The 21,620-nt window shown below is 39.0% G+C and overlaps 1 protein-coding gene across 1 annotated transcript in view; it reads right to left on the bottom strand.

Annotated features, from left to right (window-relative positions):
• Nucleotides 1–19,454, bottom strand: part of TCERG1L (transcription elongation regulator 1 like) — a 358,337-nt gene extending 338,883 nt beyond the window's left edge. Inside the window, exons 1-3 of the mRNA XM_043985929.1 lie at nt 18,931–19,454; nt 16,351–16,497; nt 14,664–14,844 (exon numbers count right to left, since the gene is read on the bottom strand). Of these exons, the coding sequence (XP_043841864.1) occupies nt 14,664–14,844; nt 16,351–16,497; nt 18,931–19,263 (661 nt within the window). The 5' untranslated portion in view covers nt 19,264–19,454. The remainder of the gene's footprint in view (nt 1–14,663; nt 14,845–16,350; nt 16,498–18,930) is intronic.
• Between the last annotated feature and the right edge of the window lie 2,166 nt (nt 19,455–21,620).

Here is a 21,620-nt window from a genome sequence, read left to right as displayed (position 1 = left end):
CTTCTCTCTTTGGGCTCCAGCTTCTTTTTCTCTAAAATGAGACATTCTGGAAGGTCCCTTCCTGCTTTGTTATTGCTATAATACAGCTATATCACCCAGTGGATAGAGTGCTCTAGTTGGAATCAGAAATACCTGAGTTCAAATCCAGCCTGATACTCTTTTCAACTGTGTGACCCTGGGCAAATTATTTAATCTGTCTGCCTTAATTTCCTCATCTCTAAAATGGAAATAATAATAGCATCTATCCTACTGGGTTGTTGTGAGGATAAAGTGAAAAAAAGATGTAAACAGCTTTGCAAAATGTAAAGTGCTATATAAATGTTGGCTATTGTTTACTCTTTATGTATTTATATCATTGTCTCTGTTTTTGTATCTCTTTTCTCTCAATCTCCTCTCTCTCTCTCTCTCTCTCTCTCTCTCTCTCTCTCTCTCTCTCTCTCTCTCTCTCTCTCTCTCTCTCTCTCTCTCTCTCTCTCTCTCTCTCTTGACTATTTACTCTTTCCAACAGTATGGTTCAGAAGGTAACAAACATATCTATGGTTCCCTAGGGAGCTCAGCTTATCCCTTTAAAGTAGTTTCACTGCTGAGAGAATCTGGCTGAATTTGTGAGGCTGTCAAAACTGGCAACTCCATCACTCAAAGAAGTCCTTTCTCCAGTCCAAAATATGTATCCTTGAGTACACAGGGGAATAACCCAAACCCATAAAATCAACTTCATTACCCAGTAGGAGCTGCCACAGATTGGTCAGTTCTTTTCAGACAGGTCACCCAAGGTTTAACTGACCTTGGAAGTCCCTCCGGGATGCTGCTTGTTTAAATAAGTGTCAACATTTCAAGAATGCTTTCTCAAATGCATGAAGCCAAACCCTGCTGTTTATCATCGGACAGCTGTTCAGAAAGCATTTCATTATGTTGGATGCACAGACAATGCCTGTATGCCTCATACATGTCTCATCATATCCCATGGCAGTAATGAGGAACAGGAGATCGATCTGAAACCCAAGCTTTTTCTTGGGAGACACATTGAGAAGCTCAATGAAATTTTACAGCTGATACTTTTTAGAAATTCTCTCCTTTCTTTATTCTTCTTTTGTTATGAAATTAAGATAATTGAACACTTTTTAATCAGGAGATAAAATATGCTTTTGCCATTATCCCCTGCCAAATTGCTTCTCTATTCTATATGGCCCACAAAAGCATGTCAGAGATGCCACTATCATGTATGTCCAGTCAAGGTTGCAAGACAGGAAACTTCTAGTTCTCCACTAGAAACAAAACAACAATATAGCTATGTCTGGCTACAGAACATTAAAGGCTTCTGATAGTATGGAACCAGGACCACCAACTTTCAGGAATTGATTTATCTTTGATGCCTGTGTTAGATATCAATCTAGATTCATGTTTATATCGGGTGAAAATTGGGTACCCCAGCCTCTCTTTTGTTATTGAGTCATTTTTTCAGTTGTGTCCAACTCTTTTTCACCCCATTTAGGGTTTTCTTGTCAAAGATACTGGAATGGCTTGCCATTTTCTTTTCCATCTCATTTTACAGATGAGGAAACTAAGATAAGCACAGTTAAGTGACTTGCCCAGGATCACACAGCTAGTACATGTCTGAGGCTCCAGAAGATGAGTCTTCCTGACTCCAGGACTGGCATGCTATTCACTGTACCACCTAGTTGCCCCTCAGCCTCTCTCATAAATATTGATATTAGTCTATCTCAGAACCATGATCATGAATGACTTGAATTCAGGGAATAGATTATAAATGCATATCATTTGTCTTTGTTGGTTGTTCATTGTTTCCAGTAACTAAGTAGTATCATGGGTAGAGTACTAGACCTGGAGTCATTAACTTTGTGATGTTGGACAAGTCAGCCTGAGCTTTCTAATCTGTAAAGTGGGGATGATAATAGCACCTACTACCACAGGCCTTTGTGAGGATAATATGTGAGAATATTCCTACAGCACTCTGTAAACCTTAAAGCAATAGCTAAACACTAGGCAGCTATTATTCATTTTTCTGTTGTTTTTGTGGTCAAAAACAGCATGGTACAATGGTTAGAGATCTGATTGCAGAGCCAGGAAGACCTAGCTTCAAGGCCATGCTCTGCCATGTGTTGTCTCTGGGAAACAGGTTAAGACATTTCACTTCTCAGTGCCCTTGGGTTAACACAACATTTGGGAGAAAAGTTGCCCACCTGCATCTATTGAGGTAATTTCTTCCCTTGATAGAAACCTATGCCAGTGAAGTCCAGATCTAGTCCTATCCTTTTTAATGATAACAAAAATAAACCCATTTGAATGTCATTTTGAGGTTTGTAAGGCATTTATCCAGCACTTTGTAGGAAGAAGGGAACATAGAGATTATCTGCATTTTATACATAAAGAAACTGAGGTCAAAAGGAATGAGTTGACTACTTAATAGGATACAGCTAAGAGGAGTTAGAGAACTGAACATATCTAGAAACATCCCTGACTTCACTCCTTAATAGCACATTTCATTCTACATCATTTCTCCTTTGTCCTCACAGTGCCTACAAGGCAAAGTCCACAGTGGCCAAGAAAGCTGATGTTAATAGCATTAGAGACTCAACTGTGAATCTTAGAACAAATATAGGCTGAGAGCACAGATGAGGAAGACTACAGCAGTGCTGTTGTAGAACATTATTTAGACCAGAGGGATCTGAGAGTCCTGATGCCAGGAGCAATGGCAGCTCTAAGTGGCCAGATGTCACCACATGCTACCCCGATCCTTTTTAAAGGATATTCTTGGAACAAGCCTGCCCAGTACTGATTTGTAGGTTTCATTTGAGTTACAGAAATCACTATCTAGACTGGGTTCCTTGAGAGCTGGGACATGTGTATGTTTATCTGTATGTGCATGTACACATGTGTGTATGTGTGTGTGTGTTTCATACTATCCCACACACATAACACAGTGCTTGAACTTAATAGCGCTTAATAAAGTCTTGTCTACTGACTACTGACTCTGTCCCTGCTTCTGATAAACAAAGTCATGCCTCCCCCATCATGGTAGGGAGGTGGGACTCTCACTCCCCACCCCCCTTTCTCACTAGCTATACGATAATCCTATATTCTCTGTTTCAAAGTGAATGATCTAGAAACTTCTTCCTATACTTATTCCTTCCATTTGTCTCCCTCCTCCTCCTTTGTCTGTCTTTCTCTGTCTCGCTGTTTCTGTCTCTCTGTCTGTCTCTGTCTCCCTGTTTTTCTCTGTTTCTCTCTCTGCTTCTTTTTGTCTTTGTCGCTCTGTCTCTCTCTACCCCCCTCTCTCTGTCTCCCTCCCTCCTCTTAAATCTTTTTACTTTGTTTTTAATTCCCATCACTCAATAGAAAATACTTTCTCCCATATTTTCAATGGTCTCTTAATTGCCAAAATTTATGGCCTTTTCAAAACCCCTGGATTTCTTGACCTCTTCAGCCTTTCATACTGTTGTCAGAATCTTCTCCTCTGGTACTCTTTCTTGTTTCTGCCTTTCCATTTCATAGTTCTCTCATGTTCTCTATCTATCTAACTGCTTCTTTTCAGTTGCCTTTGTTGGCTTATTCATATCATAGCTCCTAACTGCTTCATCCTGGTCCTTCTGTTATTTTTTTATACTTTGTCTCTTGATGGCTACATCAGCTGCCAAATTTTATATTATCATCTCTATGCATTGGCTTTCCATATCTATATATCAAGCCCAAGTCTCTCTCCTGAGCTCCTGTCACACATCATCAAATGCCTGTTTGATATTTCAAACAAGATGTCACTTGGGCATCTCATATTCAATGTGTACAAAAATAAGTCCATTATCTTTTCTTCCAAAATGCACATTCTTCTGAACATACTTATTTATCTGGAGGGAACTACTATATCCCAATCTCCAGTTCACAACCTAGGTTACTAACTCTCCATCACTCCAAATATCTAATCAGGGAAATCAATCAGTCAATAAACATTTTTGAAATGTCTATGATTTGCCAGCACTTTGCTCAGTGATGGGGGTACCAAAAGAGGCACAATACAGTCCCTGTTATCAAAGAATTCACAATCTAGTGGATGAGACTATACACACACATACACACACACACACAAGCAATATAAAAGATAAATAGGAAATGATTAAGAGAGGGAAAGAATTGAAATGAATTGGGTTTAGGAATGGCTTCCTGTAGAAAACAGAATTTTAGTTGAGACTTAAAAGAAGCCAGGGAAACCGCTAGGTGGGGATGAGGAAAGAGAACATTCCAGGCATAGAGGTTGGCCAGAGAAATTCCCCTGAGTAAAGAAATAAAGTATCTTATTTATAGAATGGAAAAGAGGCCAGTATTACTGGATCAAAGAGTATATGATGAAGAAAAAGGTGTAAAATGGCTGAAACATAGGAAAGTGCCATGTTAGGAAAGGCTGCTAACACCTATCTAAGGATTCTGCACTTGATCCTGAAGATAATGCAGAGCTACTGTTTTTGGAATAAGGGGTTGTGGTGACATGATCAATATTGGACTTTAGGAAAATGACTTTGGTTGTTCAATGAAGAATGGATTAGAGTGGAGAGAAACAGGAGGCCTGCAAACCCAGTAGCAGTCTATTGCAGTAATCCGGGTGTGAGGTAATAAGGTCTGCCCATGGGGAGCACTGTCAGAGGAGAGAAATGGGTGCATTAGAGAGACTTTTCAAAGATGAAACTGACAGATCTTGGCAACAGAATTGATATGAGGGCTGAGACATGGTAAAGGGTTGTGAATGGCACCTAGGTTGTGAGCCTGAGGGACTGGGAGCAAGCTATTATCCTCTACAGTAATAGAGAAGGTAGGAGGTAGAGAGAATTTAAGGGGAACATGAATAAGTTCAGTTTTAGACATGTTGAATTTAAGATATCTACCAGTTTTCTAGTTCTAGATGTCTGAAAGGCAGTTGGAGATGTGAGAATGGAGGTCAGCAGAGAGGTTAGGTCAGAGTAGGTAGATTTGGGAATCATCAGCAAAAGCACAATTAAATATTGAAGCTGATGATCTCACTAAGTGAAGTAATAAAGAGGAAGAAGAAAAGAAGGCATAGTACAGAACCCTTAGGGAAACCTACAGCTACAGGGTGTGATCTGCATGAAGATCCACTAAAGCAAGGTGAGAAGAACTAATTGGATATGAAGGAGGAGAACCAGGATAGAGTGGTATCCTGAAAATGTAGAGAAGAGATTATTAAGGAACAGAGTTTGATCAACAGGGACCAAGGCTACAGAGAGATTCAGAGAAAGAGAGTTGAGGAAAGGTATTAGATTTGGCTATTAAGGGATCATTAATCACTTTAGAGTTTCAGTAGAATGATTAAGTTGGATCACTCCCCTTCTGTCTCATCAGATAGCTGCCCACCTGCTTCGAGTCCATGTGAATTCTTGACTGCCATATTATAATATCCTACTAAGTGGTTTCCCTCCCTCATCTCCTTCCATTCCAATTCTGCCTCCATAGACCTGTTACTGGGCTTTTCCTAAAGTAAAGCTCTCACCATGTCATATCCGTACTCGATAATCTCTAACGGCTCCAAGTTGCCTCTAATCCATTGGCTCTTAACTTGTTTTGTATTGCAATTCCCTTTGGCAGGCTCGTAAAACGTATAGACACGTTTCTTAGAAATAGGATTTGTGATGGATAAAATAAGCCATATCTGTTCACAAAGGAAACTGATGTTATTGAGATAAAGATGCATTTTTCCCATCCAAGTTCATGGAGGAAGAAGGAAAAGGAGGAGGAGGAAGATTTCTCTTTCCCCTTTCCCCATTTGCAGATACATGGCTAAGTGAAAAGAAGTCTTGAGCAGATGACTTCTCACACAAGAACTTACGAAATATACATTTTCTGTCTCATCATCCAAATCACTGCTATAACACTTCTCTTCAAATTCTTGTTTTGTTTTTTCTATAGGAAATTCTAATAAGAGGAGGAGGAGGAGGAGGAGGAGGAGCATTAGTAGTAATAGCAATTATGTAGCACTTTAAGGCTTTCAAAGCACTTTACCTATAGTAATTCACTTCATTTTCAAAACATTGGCATGTAGGTATTATGATTACCCTTACTAAAAGGGGAAAAAAAGGATTAATAATTATTTGGCCAGAATCACCCAACTATGGATTTTTGGAGGCAGGATATGAACTGAGGTCTGCCTGACTCCAAGTCCAAGGTTACTTCTCTATTGGGATGGTCCAATTCCCAACATTCTTTATCCATTATTAAAAATAGTTTACTATCTTCATTTATGGATTGTTAGTTCTCCCATCTATTCTCAGCTATTTTCCATCTCTTCCTATAAAATCAGCAAGTCAAAATGCATTCCTTAAGTACCCATTATATACCAGGCCCTGTGGGAAGTGCTGATTACATAAAGTTCTTGAGAGCCCCTCACGAACATCTGTTTGGGCAAAATGTAGGACCCACATCATCTATCTCCTGATTTTGCTGGAAGTATATGGAGTGGTGTCTCCCCTCTTTCTTGTACAACTAAATTACCAGGCACTAAATAATGTCCCCTGAAAGGATGCTTGTAGGTAACTCTGTTATTTTGGAAGGTGGGGATTCATCTTTCCCTCTTCTCCTTCCTGTAGAATTTATCCAAATCACATTAATAAAAGCAAGTTTCATTTTTGTAGTGTCTTCTTCAACTATATTAGACCTACCATTTTTCACATCTCAGTAGGATGCCAACAATGTACAGTATGGATTAGAATTCATTAGTTAATCTGTCAATGCAAGTGGATATCAAACTCCAAAAAATAAGCCTGTATCTAGAAAAAAATGCCTCTTTTGCTGAAGCATACCTATTTGGATAAGTGTAAGGATATGTCTACCTGAGTCTTTCTATTGGATTGATCAGTATATGTCATCAAAACATTGAAATCAGCTATTCATATAAAGAGCCCCAGGAGATGTCTAAGATCTCATGTTTATATTTTTAGTATCCATTTTCACTAACACTGACTATTGACATAGTGACAGCTTGGTGCCAAAGTTCATAAAATATTTGACTAGGCTTCAGGAAGTTATTAAAATCATCATTTCAAATCCTGCCTTAGATAGTCAATAGATGCATGAACCCAGGTATATCACATAATTTCTCTCAGCCTCTGTTTCCCCCTCTGTGAAATGGGAATAATAATAGCATCTGGGGGATGGCTAGGTGGCTCAGTGGATAAAGCACTGGCCCTGAATTCAGACGTACCTGAGTTCAAATCAGGCCTCAGAAACTTGACACTTACTAGCTGTGTGACCCTGGTCAAGTCACTTAACCCCCATAGCCCTGCCAAAAAAAAATAGCATCTGCTTAACAAGATTATAATAAAAACAAAATGTAATAATATTTAAAAAGAGCATTGTGACTATTAAAATGGTATGTGAATACTCAGTAGTAGTAGTAATAGTAGTTGTAGCAGCAATAGCAGTAGTAGTAGCAGTAGCAGTGGTGTTGGTGATAATTTTAGTACTAGTAGTAGTGGTAGGAGTAATGCTCATTGTAGTAGTAGAAGTAGTAGTAGTAAAAAAAGGAGCAGCAGTAGTAACAGTTGTAGGAATACAAGAAAGTTCAATGTATTCATAAGCTAGTCAAAAATACAATTCTTAGAATCATTATTCTCAAGATATCATTAAGTAAAATGTGTCTTAAATTATCACCATTCATAACTAAATCCCCAGATATAACATTGATTTGTAAAATATTAAGAATACATTTTTTGTAGATTTCACATACCAATACTCATCATATCTAAGCTGTAGGGAGGGAAAAGCTTTAAAAATATAAAGGCCTAGTGGAGAAATTAAACTTATGTTGAAAAAGAATGAGGTGCGCATCATTAATGTCACATTCTTTGAGTTATCTTAAAGAAGCTTGCCATAAGCCCACAGAGGGTGATGCAACCTCCAAACACATTTACTCAATTATCAATAAAATATAACAGTCATCCCCCATCTCCATCGTCCATGGGACATTAAACCTAAAAGAACACCAGTAGGCTAACAATCTTCTCCTAGGACCATTACTATCTAAATGCTATTAAATCAGATAAGAAAATGGAAATATTGTTGATACAATAATAACACTAGTAGTCATTCATATTTCTTTATTGATAGTGAAATTCCAGAAAATAATCAACACTCTGTCCACTATATCAATGAGTAGTCTCTCCGTATTTTTTTTCAGGGCAATGAGGATTAAGTGACTTGGCCAGGGTCACGCAGCTAGTAAGTGTCAAGTGTCTGAGGCCAGATTTGAACTCAGGTCCTCCTGAATCCAGGGCTGGTGCTTTATCTACTCTGTCACCTAGTTGCCCCCTGTATTTTCTTTAGATACACAACACAGGTCTGTAACAAAGTCCTCCCATTGGTAATTGCTTATACCTCTACCTTTTCTCTACCTTGTTCTAATTATTTTCTCCTGGAGACAAACTGACCCTCTTTGGAGTATTTCATGTATTTCCACATGTGGAACTTTGAGAAAATAATATGGTTCTTACAATTGACATGTATTTCTATACTTCAAGAAACAAACTTTAGCTTTAATTTTAAAATATTCAAGATTTAAATTTTTCCTATGGACCCTAAATGCTAGAGAATCATCCCTGAACAGCATCACAAATCAAAAAAGGTTTAAAGTATAGGCCTGGGCTCATGATGGAAAATGCTCTCCACATTCAGATAAAAGAACTGTGGAATCTAGATGCAGATTGAACAATACTGTTTCTACTTTTGGTTTTCTTTTTCTTTTTTCTTTTTTGAGGTTTTTCCATTTCATTCTGATTTTTTTCTTTTACAGCCTAACTAATGCAGAAATATGTTTAATATGATTATACATATATAAACTATATCAAATTCCTTTCTTGGGGAGAAAGGAGGAAAGGGAAGGAAAAAAAAATTGGAACTAGAAATCTTATAAAAACAAATGTTGAAAACTAAAAACAAACAAACAAACAAAAAAACCCAACAAGGACAAACTTTAGGCCTGGTAGCAGTTTTGAAGGAAACACACACACACACACACACACACTCAGAGCAGCAGCAGCAACGCAAAGTGCTTTTGTTCTTTATGAGTAGTTCAATAACATAATCATTGTGGGTACGGAGAGAGGAGGGATAAATGCATTGGTGGAAGGACTAGGCCATATACATTGATGATATCATAGATCTGCTCAAGTATTGTCATCTTGACCTACACACAATTGCATACTTCTCTGTTATTAAACTTAAAAGCTAAAACTCTTTTGACATTTTCAAATAATTATTTTCATAGCATGAATCATCACCTTACATTACTAGAGAAGACTAGTGCAAAGATGAAGTAATTTGGTCCAGTAGTTTTTTTTTTGAATCATGTCTTTGGCTATAGGCTCACCTTCTACTCTATGGTACTATAGGCATAATTCTCTAATAATTAACCTAAACACTTTTCTTTTAGTTTTATAATTATTCTTAGCAAGATGCTTTGCAATGAAAAAGAAAATCATCTCTTCCCAAAATTGGGATATATTCCAAGGGGAACTGAAATTGGCATCCTTCCCAACCCTCTGTTCAGATATTCTGTTTTTGCTAAATATATAGTGTAATGACCCTTTCTTTTCATCCTCAGAATGTTTTGTCATCAAATATAACTAATCACCACAGGCAGTACCCTGCCATTTTCAACAGTTAGGAGAGTAAAGGGATGGGAATGAAACATATAAAAGAGTCAGTAACCACTAATGACATCCAACAGCCTACTTATCTGGAAATGATCACATTTTCCTGAAGGCGTGATTGAGATACAACTATACGACTGGCTTAAACATCAGGGATGATCACTAGCATGAAAGGCAATAGAATAACCAACCTTACATTATTTTCCTTGCTTCACACATGATGACACAATTGATAGAGAGATTGGGAGCAACTAGGGGGTGCACTGGATAAAGCACTGGCCCTGGATTCAGGAGGACCTGAGTTCAAATCTGGCCTCAGACACTTGACACTTACTAGCCCTGTGACCCTGGGCAAGTCACTTAATCCTCATTTCCCTGAAAAAATGAACAAATGAATGAACAAATGAATGAATGAACAAACAAATAAATGAATAAACAAATGAATGAATAGATAGAAATAAATGGATGACTAGGTAAATAAATAAATGAATGAATGAATGAAGATGATAGAAAGATTATCAATGATTTGGCCATCCCCAACTATTTTCGCATATTATAAAAAAAGGATATCACATTAGCTTTGAAACTAAGAAATATTCTGGATCAAATGCAGGAATGTAAGACATTTGATTTCACAATACTCAAAGTGTGTTCAGTGCTTTCTTACTCTATTGCGATATATAGCATGGAATATATTTTGAGGATCATTGATAATAATGAAGGAGAGGAGCTTGAATAGCCTAATGGATCCTTAAGTCTCTTAGTCTATTCCAAGTATCATTTTCACCAGCATTGCCCATGGTCCATGAACTGATACTCTTATCCACAACTCAATCCTTCCTACTGTTGAAGCAATGCAAAGCTTTTGTCCTTAAATATTATAGCTAAGGGGGTAGCTAGGTGGTGCAGTGGATAAAGCACCGGTCCTGAAGTCAGGAGGACATGAGTTCAAATCTGGCCTCAGACACTTAACACTTACTAGCTGTGTGACCCTGGGCAAGTCACTTAACCCCAATTGCCTCACCAAAAAGAGAAAATTTAAAAATTTTAAAAAAATTGTAGATAAGATTCTAGCTATACTGTCTAAAAATCTAATGAGTAGTCACCAATAAATTAGAAGCTTTAGCAAGAGTTTAGACTTTTTAAGCATTTATTGAGGAGCATAAGAATTTGGTGAATAGAGAGAGAAAGAGACATAGATTCAGCTTTCTATCTCAGGTAGCCAACATCTCCTGCTCCACTCTCCCCTGAGGTCCTCCTGAAAGAGGGAGAGAATGAGCCTTGCCCCTTCTTTATCCCACAAGCCTCCTGTGAAACTGGGAACATCCCATCCACACTCACATACAGATCCAAGCTAATTGGCTCGTAGCTTTGATAGACAGTACCCACGAGCAAATGTCACTTCCTGAGGCCAAGGAACTGACCTTCCAAGCCACATGGCTCACCCTCAGATGCCTTCTCCTCATGGCAGAGCTTTCCTACAATAACTCTCCAACAGGTGGAGTCACTCCAATTGTCACAGTATGAAACTGTATATACAATGCGACATACTTGAAGGTTGACTAAATCTATCATCTAACTGATAAGGGAAAGTGTGTAATTGTCATTTAAACCAACATCATCCAAATGTTAAATGAGTTGCCTAGGGAGGTAGTGAACTTTCCCCAACTCAAAGTCTTTGAGCTAAGTTTGAATAAACACTGGTTGGAAATGTTGTAGAAATGATACTTTTTGGTTATGCATTGAGTTACATATCCTCTGAAGTTTCTTTTAGCTCTGATATTCATAAGTAGCACAGCAACATGGATTTGAGCCAACTTCAGAAAGCAGGAAAATTTGGATTCAAACCTTGTCTGTTAAACATACTGCATGTGTGATCTTGCAAACATAACTTCCCCATTTAGCATTCTAGGTAAGTCTCTGAGATGATAAATTGCAAGGAAAATGCTGTCATTGATAAAGGACTTCCTTCATCCACAAGTTCCATCTTCAGATGTAATCATAAGGCCAATTCCTAGCCAATTATGTAAATTTGTCTTACCTATTTTTAATTCCTTAGTAGCTCTAAAACACATCGTTTTAATTTCATCTACAGTTAAATAGACTTTCTACAACAAAAGTATTCTGGAAAAGTTGTCAAGGATGAGAGGAAAACAAATCCTAGAGACTGTCCTATCTATAAGTTAAAAGACCTTTTATTGTCACCACCTCATCTGAAGTTAGGTCTAGCCGTATTATCATTGAAAAATAATTCCGGGGCAGCTAGGTGGTGCAGTAGATAGAGCACCAGCTCTGGAGTCAGGAGGACCTGAGTTCAAATCCGGCCTCAGACACTTAACACTTACTGGCTGTGTGACTCTGGGCAAGTCACTTAACCCCAATTGCCTCACTAAAAAAAAAAAGAAATAAAAAAGAAAAATAATTCCAATTTCTATGGCCAACTTGGTTTCTCTATGTCAAAGATGGCAATGATGGTCTTCTACATGACTATCACTACTAAGATCTCTTTCAGTCATAAAATTCCATGATCTACTCTGCTTTGATATTATCTTGCTTGTCTAACCTACCTAAATCTATCTTCCCTATTAGTTGTTAAGTGAAATAAAAACAGATATTTCCTTCCATTTTAGATACATGAGTATTCAGAGGAACATTTTTAATAATAGCTATGATTTGAATAAGTGTTTTAAAATTGAACAACAACAACAAAAAAACCCTTTACATATATCTCATGTGATCTACCCAACAACTTTGAGGGAGGTGTTATTATTTTTACCACTTTACAGATGAGGAAAATGAGGGAAACAGTGGTTAAGAAACTTGTCCAAGGTCAGATTGTTAGTATCTGATGCCAAATTTGAAATCAGATCTTCCCAACCCTAGGGATTCTATCTACTGTGTCAAGAAGCTGCCACTAAAGGCCCCCTGGTGTCCTGTGGAAGATTAGAAGCCCTTCCCAGTGATTAAAGGGATTGTATTTGACTCATCTGTAGATAATATCCAGCATTATCTGAGTAATTGGTCTTGACATCATTACTTCCAATTCCACAGAATTTACTTAGTCAAAATGGTTGTACTGTCCTTGAAATTTCTGCTTGAGCAAGTGTATTTCCTTTAAAAACTGAGTATGTAAGCCAGTTGAAGCAACATTCCCTTGTGGTTTCAAATTAGAGAAAATTCAGGGGAGTAAAAGGGGAGAAAGAAAGAAAATTTCCCAAATGATAGACCAAAGCAAGAGGAAAGGGTACTTTATTTTTTTTCCTTTTCAATATGATATTTAGGGGAAAAAAAAAAAACTTTTAACAAGAAAGTTAAAACTATGACTATTTTTTTTAAAAAATAGACATAAAATACTTATAAAACATTGCTGAAAAAGTCACATTTGTCATCAGATTTTTGCAAACAGCAGCCTCATATGCCTCTAAACTTGACTGTACAAAAGTACTATAGCACAGCTTTCGTAAAAAACAAAAACAAAAAAAAAACATTAAACTCAGATTTCCCCTAATATAAACTTGATAGCCAGTATTCCCTACATAATACAGTAAAAAAGGAAAGTTGTTGAGTTGATAGAACAAAGAAGGGCCAAGTTCAATGAATATATTTCACTGAATAAATTGGTTATACTCTTTCATTCACCTATTCTTTCAACAATTAGTATTAAGCACCTACTATGCACAAGACACTGTGCTAAGATGCTTGGAAGAATGAGAACATTGACTCTACCCTCATTATCTCAAATTGCTATGGTCACAATCATGCTAGTATCAAATATGTTCTTGAATTACTGAAAATAATTCTTATTTACTCATATGCTTGGACTAAAATTTTAAAACAAACAAATAATATAAACTGAGGAGCCAAATAAGGAAATTATTTTTTTTTACTAGTGAAAATCAAACATTCAGCATTATTGTTTCGTTGTAAACAGATTTACAAATATATAGCTATATGATCTTGATCTACTTTACAGTTGATCAATAATTTAAGAAAGACAAGAACAGAAGGCAGTTCACAGGCAAGTATCATTACAACTTCTGAAAAATAGAAAACATTTGAATTGTTCTCTATGACTCAATGCCAAATAAGATTTATACCACATTAACATAAGGGATGCTTAGAAACAATAAGAAGATGAATTTGTTTTTTCCTCAACAGAACAATCTATGATCCAAAGGAAATTTTCCTTGTTACTACATTTATATATAGAATAAATGGAAAGGAAATGGCAAAAAAGCTAATATAATTATAAAATATTAAAACCAATTACATAACAGGAGAAGACTTGGGAGAATGTTGGTGGGACCAGAATTTAATTGTATGATATAACTATGAGTGCATGTTATAATTAAATGAATTTTTAAGTAAAAAGGGTTTCATTGTTTCTCCATCATTACATGGTTAATATAAAATCTTCTATCCAGGAATAGAGTCATTTTTTTCCTAAGGCAAATAATATTTTAGGTCACTGAAACTTAAAATCCAAACTAAATTAATCTTCAAAACAATCTATTTCCTTTATTTCCCATTTATGAAACTTTCACACTGATTGTAAAGAATGGCAGAGTGGTAGGAATTTCAAAACATTTAAAATCTAGTGGCCCATTAAGTTTAGTGAATGTTTTTCAGGCTCATTGGCCCATATAAGTATTTTTTCCCTTTTACTGGGTTGACTGAACAGTTAGCATCCTGTATTATTAGATGCCAACAGAAGGTAAGATAAAATTCCAAAAACAGAGCACTGATTAAAAATTATCCATATGTTATCTCATCCATATTTTTACCATCTCCTAAAGAAATGGTGATTAATGAAGATAATATCTTACTCCCTTATATCAGATTATCTCCTGCTCACTCAAATAGAAATGTTTTTAACCAAAATGATGTTTCCATGAACATGAGCTATATACTACTCACAATGAATCTCATATGATAATCAGTTGGAGAGAGTAAAAGATGATGAATAGAACTAATCACCATCATTTTTTTACCAACCTGGTATAGGCTGAGGTGCTAACACCACTGTGGGGAGATGCCTTGAGGCAGGGGCTGGCCTAGATACAGCCATGGCCACCTGGTTTGTCATTAAATGTGGCTTTTCATGTCCATGAAACAATCTTGATTCCTCCGGATGTATCCAAGTAGAGTCCAGAGCAAATGTGTTATTTAAATATATCTGTCCAAGATAAAGTAAAATGAATCTTTTAAGTAAGTTATAATATACAAAATAAATACCATCAGGAACATGTATTCAGTCCTGCTTTACATTTGTTCAAAATAATGGGCATTTACAGGTCATTACAATCTGTATGATTTGTATACATGTAATTTCTGGATGTACTTAGAAAGAATAACTCATTTAATTAATGTAAATTATCTTCTACTCAGGATCTGTTAGGCTATATCTATACCTGGTTTTGAAAACTCTAAAATTCAAATCAAATTTTGAAAATACTAGAACAATATTCAAGCCCATTCCTTGCAGTTGGGTAGTGAAAAGAATTATGACGAATTGTCCCCATAAGAAACAGGTAGTTGTTTTTTTTTTTTTTTTTAAAGTAAGGTTGACTCTAGAAATCAAGACTAATGAATACACAATAGAAAGTCAGAAAACCTAAAAGTGATAAATGTTATTCCCAGACAATGAAGGGAGCCCAGTGTAGCCAATTCACTGTTTTCGGCAATGTTATAAGTTAAGTGCCATGAGACAAGAATGAAATCCAGCTGGGACATGACTTGGAATGAATCATTGAATCAAAACTTTTTCTGTGCTATACAGTCAAATGAAGGTTAATATATGAGAGATAAGTTGATATCTTTGGCCAAAGTAGGTTGCCAAAATGCAGATTTCAGTTCAAAGAAACCCTTTTCCTGTGTGGGTTTTACACATTGATCAAGATAATAATCATTTTGTGTCATTTATTGTCATTGTCCAAGCTTACACAGAAATCCAAACTTGTTTAGGATGAGGGAGAAGGAAGGCAACTATTTTATTAATTACATGTAGCCATTGAGAGGCACAAAAAAGCTAATAAATACAGTGCCAGATGAAGATGCCAGAACAGTTGCCTGGGTTCAAATTTTGTATTTGTCTCTTATATTTGTGAGCATAGACAAATTACTTAGCCTCTCATAGACTCCAATAACATCTAAATGCATCCACTAAGCTACAGTTGACTTCTGCTTTGTTAGAATGAGTCCCTCATTTTAACATGTACATACATAAACACATGCATATATACATGTATGTGTGCATTATATATCTATATCTATCTATCTATATATCCATATCTACATCTATAGGTAATGATGCCTGATACTGACCAAGTAACTTTAAGGATTCTAGAACATAAACCATTCAAATTCATGTGTTTCCAAATAAACAAAGGAACAAAAAGCATAAAATAGCAAATTCAAAATCTAGCAAAATGAAATGCCAATGGAAAATAATGCAGTCATTTCCTCAATTTTTGTAAGACTTTGTATTTTAGTCCCTACAACATATTGATATTTTTGATAAGGCATTCTTACTGTGCAAGGGTTTAGGTAGATGGTTGCAATTTTATTTTATATATATATATATATATATATATATATATATATAAATCCTACTCTTGCAGTGACATGTATACAATTTAACAATTAAAATCTATTGATCCAACTAAATTATTGGCATTTTTACCTTATAGTTGGGTATCCTCTTGTCTAGCCAACTTTTCCCTACAGGAGGTGGAAGAGCAGAAGTGTATACATGGGGGAAAATGGGGATCAAATCCACATTAGAAGAGGGAGAAAATCCTATCACAGGTGACTGAGCTCCAAAGATCCACTAAAAAACAAAATGATAGAAAAGGGAAATTGAAATTTTGCTTATTCTAAAATAAATCCACAACTCTTGGGACTAAATGACTGCTGGATCACTAAATAACTAAATAACTAAATAGTCATTGAGTCCAATGACTATTTTTTTAAACAACAAAAAAAGAAACTTATGTTTCTAAAGGTGATTAAAATATCAAATACATTTTCCTATTCTGCAGTACTAAATGAGTGCCACATTTAATGAACAATGAACATGATAATAAATATATTGGTTTAGTAACATTACAAATTAATGTTCAGTACTGCATTCTTGGATACCGACAAAAACTAACTTCCAAACATAAAGACATCAGCACGTAGATAATAAGGTGGTGAACTACCCTTCCCCCCAAAATAATTTACCAAGGATTGTCAACTATAAGGAAAATAGGTGGTGAAATGCATTTTCATCCTTGAATTGCTTTGATAAATATAAAAAATTCTATATTTCATGACATTTCAAGATTAATGACCCATTTCTCCCAATTTAAGGTAATAAAAGATCATCTCCCAAATGAACACTTCCCTCAATGACCCTTTTTTCTCATTAAAAATAAGCTTTAGTGTTAAGGCTTATAGTTTCTAAAGAAAGAGGGCTTCAAATAAAACACAACTACATTATTAATTCTAGAATAACTAACAATACCTAATGCATATAACACAATGGTAAAAACTAGCATTTAGTATCAATACCTCAAGGTTTAAAAAAAAAAATCTTATATATGGATAATTGAATCCTCCTTAGTGAGTAACTAACAAGACATGTACCTTAATGGTTAAAAAAAAAAAACCCTCACATCGATTTGAGTTTTAAGATCATACATATAAATATATGCATATATTTAATATCATACATATATTGGCTACTCTGCAGTGTTAACATTGTTCATTTGGTTCTAAAACTTGATCTTTGATAGTAAATCCAAATGACAAAAGGAAGAGGAAAGTATACATTCTGTTTTTTTTCTTCTTTTCCTTCTTCCATTTACACACACACACACACACACACACACACACACACACAAATGCAGCTTTCTAAACAGAATATGTTAGTTCCTTGGCATTATATACCTCTAGTGGTAGCATTCAGATATGACAAGCTCCAAAACGTTGCAATGGCTGGAGGTTTATTTTTAAAATCCAAAAAAGAAACTGATCAATATGAAAATATCACAGAGAGCTAAATACAGGATATACTTTTAATTCTCATTGTCCACTTTTAAAGGGATTAAAGGGGAAGCATCAATTTCACAGGATGCGATTGGAATGACATACATGGAAGTCTCCCATTTTTTTGGCACAGCATTTATTCAAATATGCTAATGAAGTTAATGATCAGAGTGAGGGGCAAGCTGCCCTAAAATGTAGTGTCTGAATAGATACACAGAAGACAACTCAAGGAGCATTTGCTGAAAGGAGACTTCTATTCTGCCTCCTAATTGAAATCGGTCACAATTTAAACCATTCTCTTTTTCTGTCAGTCCTTCTCTTTCTGCCTCTGTTTCTGTTTGTCTGTCTCCGCCCCCCCCTTTTTTTCTCTCTCTCTGCCTCCTTCCTTCTTTGATACTCATTCTTTCGCTTCTGGCTCCGACTTCTTTCTGCTCTCGCCTTTTTCATCTTCTTATTTGAGACAAACTCTTCTGAAGTGCAGTATATCATAAAACAATTTTATGGCATCAGCAGGACAAGGAAAGCGAATTAAAAAAAAAAAACATCAAGCGTTACCAGTTCATTATCCTAAATACCTTATTTTCCCCCCACCCATTTCCGTGGAATAAGATTTCCTTTAGAGAATGCCCTCGGTCTTATTTTAAGGGGGAGGGGAGATTACCCACCCGGATAAGAATGAGAAATAACTATCGAATAGCAGACTGCCTGCTTTGCTTTTGAAGTCTATCAAGGACTGTGGAAATATTAACTTCTGCGTGTGTAACTCTGCCGTGGTAAGTACATGGCTGCAGCCCACGGTGTTAGCAGGCTGGAACTTCAGCACCACCGCCTCCTGGACAGCGAAACCAGTGTAAGAGAAGAAAGTTCTCGCCAGCATCCTTGGCTCTCTGGTGAGGAGGGTCATCCCCTCTAAAGTGAGTTCTCCAATGGCTCTGTAAGCATTCCTATAACCCCTCGAGACCCGGAACGGGGGCTGCAAGTTCGAAGTTTTGGGGGTGGGGACAGAGGGCTCGCTGCCAGACTGCATATTGATTATTCTGGAAGTCCGAGAACCCAGAGGATAAAAGCCAGGAAAGGGGAGAGCGCGTTGAAAGGGAAGTGGAGGGCTCGAAGCTGACCCGAGTGAGCAAAGGCAGACCTCAATGCGCCCTGGTGGCTGCGGGGGAACAGCCCCAACCAAGGGAGCACAAGAAGGCTGAGGGACAGGGGGAATGGGGATGCCGATCCTTACCTGCTCATTCAGCAAGGGATACTGAGGCGCTGGGGGATCGGGCGCCGCTGAGGGCACGGGCACCAGCGGCAGGAAGGAGGGCTCGCAAGGCACCTGCCAACTGGGCACCCCCGGAAGCAGTGGTGGCGGCGGCTGGGGGGGTGAGGGCAGCAGTAGCGGCGGGGGCACGACCCCTGCTGCCAGCCGCAGGACCCCCCCGGAGCTGGGCACCATCCACAGGCAGGGCGGCGGCGGCTGCGGGGAGAGCTCGGCGTTCATCTGCCAGAGCAGTTGCGGGGGAGGCTGCGGGGGCCGGCGGGGCCGCCGCCGCGGGAGGCTCGGACCCGGCAGCATCCTACATGCCCCGGCCAGCCAGCCTGCCGCCCGTCCACCCGCCGGGCGGGCCAGGGGACTTGCGGGATGGAGTGCCTCTCAGCCAGACGGGCGACCCCGAGCAGGGGCAGCGGCGGCGGGGAGAGGGCGAGGGCGCTGCCCGCTGCCCATCGGTGCCCAGCTTTGGACTCCTCCAGCCGCTGTTCCACTGACTGCAGGCGGCCCGCACGGTGCTTGGCTGCAAGGGCAAGGGCAGGCCTGGCGGCGGCACCTGCAGAAGCGAGAACGGCGGTGGGAGCCCAGCAGACCCAGCCCAGGGCACACCGGAGCAGCCAAGCTTAGGCGGGCACCAGTAGCAGCGGTGGCAGAGGCAGTGGAGTGGGAGCTCCACTTCATTCAGAAGCGACGCGCGACGTCGCTCCGCCCCTGCCCCTGCCCCTCCCGCATGACTCCGCCCCCTCCTACCTAGCCCCGCCCCTTCCCTCAGCCCCTTCCCCCTCCCTTAACCCCTTGCCCCTCCGCGTCACATTGGAAGGGCTGGGGGTGGTGGTGGTGGTGGGGGGTGTCTACCACAGCCCCAGTCTCCAGCCTGGCTCTCCCTGTGCTGGCTGAACCAGGCACGGGAGTAGGAGATGTAACAGGGTTGGGAGGGATATGGGGCGCTGCCCCTGGAACCTGACAGTTTCCTCGGGTCAGATCAGTGGGGCGGGACATGGGATCTCAGCTGGCAGCAGAGTCAGAGGGAGCCGAGGTGGGCACTCCGTAGCGACTCCCGTTCAAGGGGCAGTTCTCTTTGCCCGGACAGATACTACCACGGACAAGGCTGGGAGATAGAGGGCCCAGGGGTGAGTCTCCAGATTGACCCTACATAGAATCTTAGATTGGGAAACCATGGCTGATGAGCTGCTAAGGAGTTTTCATTAAGCATGATAGAGTCCAGACTCACCCCCTCCCTAGTTACCAGGGAGAAAATTGAAACTCGGGAGGGAGAGGACATGTCCAATGGCACACTAGTGACTCGAGGTTTGTTTGTTTATTTTCTATTGCAGCATCCTGCTTCCTTCCTCAGCCTCAGGCTGAGGGAGGCTGGGATGCAGGGGAACACTTATGGGTTCCAGGCCCCAAGCAGCTTGCCCCAATCACTCTTGATTCTAATGCCTTCCCTCTTTTAAATCATTTCCTATTTATGCTGTCTATTGCTTGCCTTGTATATATTTGTTTGTATGTTGCCTCGCCCATTAGATTGCAAGTTTCTTGAGGACAGAGATTGTCTTTTGCCTCTTTTTGTATCCCTAGTGCTTAGCACAATGCCTGGCACATTGCTGTTCAGGCTTTCATTCCTATCTGAATCTTCCTGACTCTTTTTTTTTTTTTTTTGGAGGGGGCGGGAGATGCAGTGGGAGAGGGGAGAGGGGAGAAGGAGTGTTTTGCTATTTCCATCCCCAGTGGATTAAGGCAAACAGGTTAAGTGACTTGGCCAGGGTAGCACAGCTGGTAAGGATCTGAGGTCTGATTTGAACTCAAGTCTTCTTAACTCAAAGCTCAGTGCTCTATCTGTTGAGCCCTCTAGCTTCCTCTCCTGGCACATAGTAGGTGCTTAATTGATTGAATGATCCTGGGAAAGTCACTTGTTTATTGGAGTTTCAAATCACTTTCATAAACAATTGAAAATGAATTGTATCTTTGCAATGTTCAAAGCAGGATGGCTTAGTGAATAGAGACATTGCATCAGAATCAGGAAGGCACCACTACCAATCAAGTGGCCAGGTCCAAAGATCTTTCCAAGGCACAGCTATAACTGAGCTGCAGGAACTAATAGATAAGGTCATTTCCTCCCTGGAATATCCCTATGCCTTGGAAATCACTGGCATAGGCTTTTTGTCTGTTTCTTTATTTGCTTGGTTTTTTTTTTGTGTGTGTGTGTGGTCTTTGTTTATTTTCTACATGAAACAGACTCTACCAGATGCAGACTTACAAACCCCAATATACAACAACTGCTAACCACAAAGATTTCATATGTAATGATTGGAATGACGCCACCTACTGGAGACTTGCTGTGGAGAGCTCCACCATGAGGAAAATGCCTCAGAGGCATTGTGGCTTTTCCTTGGCATCAGGAAATGATGTTTGCTCATGGGTGCTGTCTATCAAGTCTACCAGCCAATCAACTGGAGGAGCCTCCTATGGTCTGGGAGGAGACAGGAAGGAGGAAAGGGAGCCTGCGCAGAGAGCGCTGGCCTTTTTGGCTTCCGGCGGCAGAGGACTTCACAGGAAATTTGAGGAAAGATAGGAATGCCAGGCTGTTAGAATTCTGTTCTCAATCTTTTTCTTTCTATTTTCCAATAAACCCTTAAAAACCTAAACTCGTTTTATCAGTG

The sequence above is a fragment of the Dromiciops gliroides genome, chromosome 2 (assembly GCF_019393635.1).
Source record: "Dromiciops gliroides isolate mDroGli1 chromosome 2, mDroGli1.pri, whole genome shotgun sequence".
Classification (NCBI taxonomy): domain Eukaryota; kingdom Metazoa; phylum Chordata; class Mammalia; order Microbiotheria; family Microbiotheriidae; genus Dromiciops; species Dromiciops gliroides.
The sequence above is the reverse complement of the archived record's forward strand: the minus strand, read 5'-3'. Positions and strand labels throughout refer to the sequence as shown.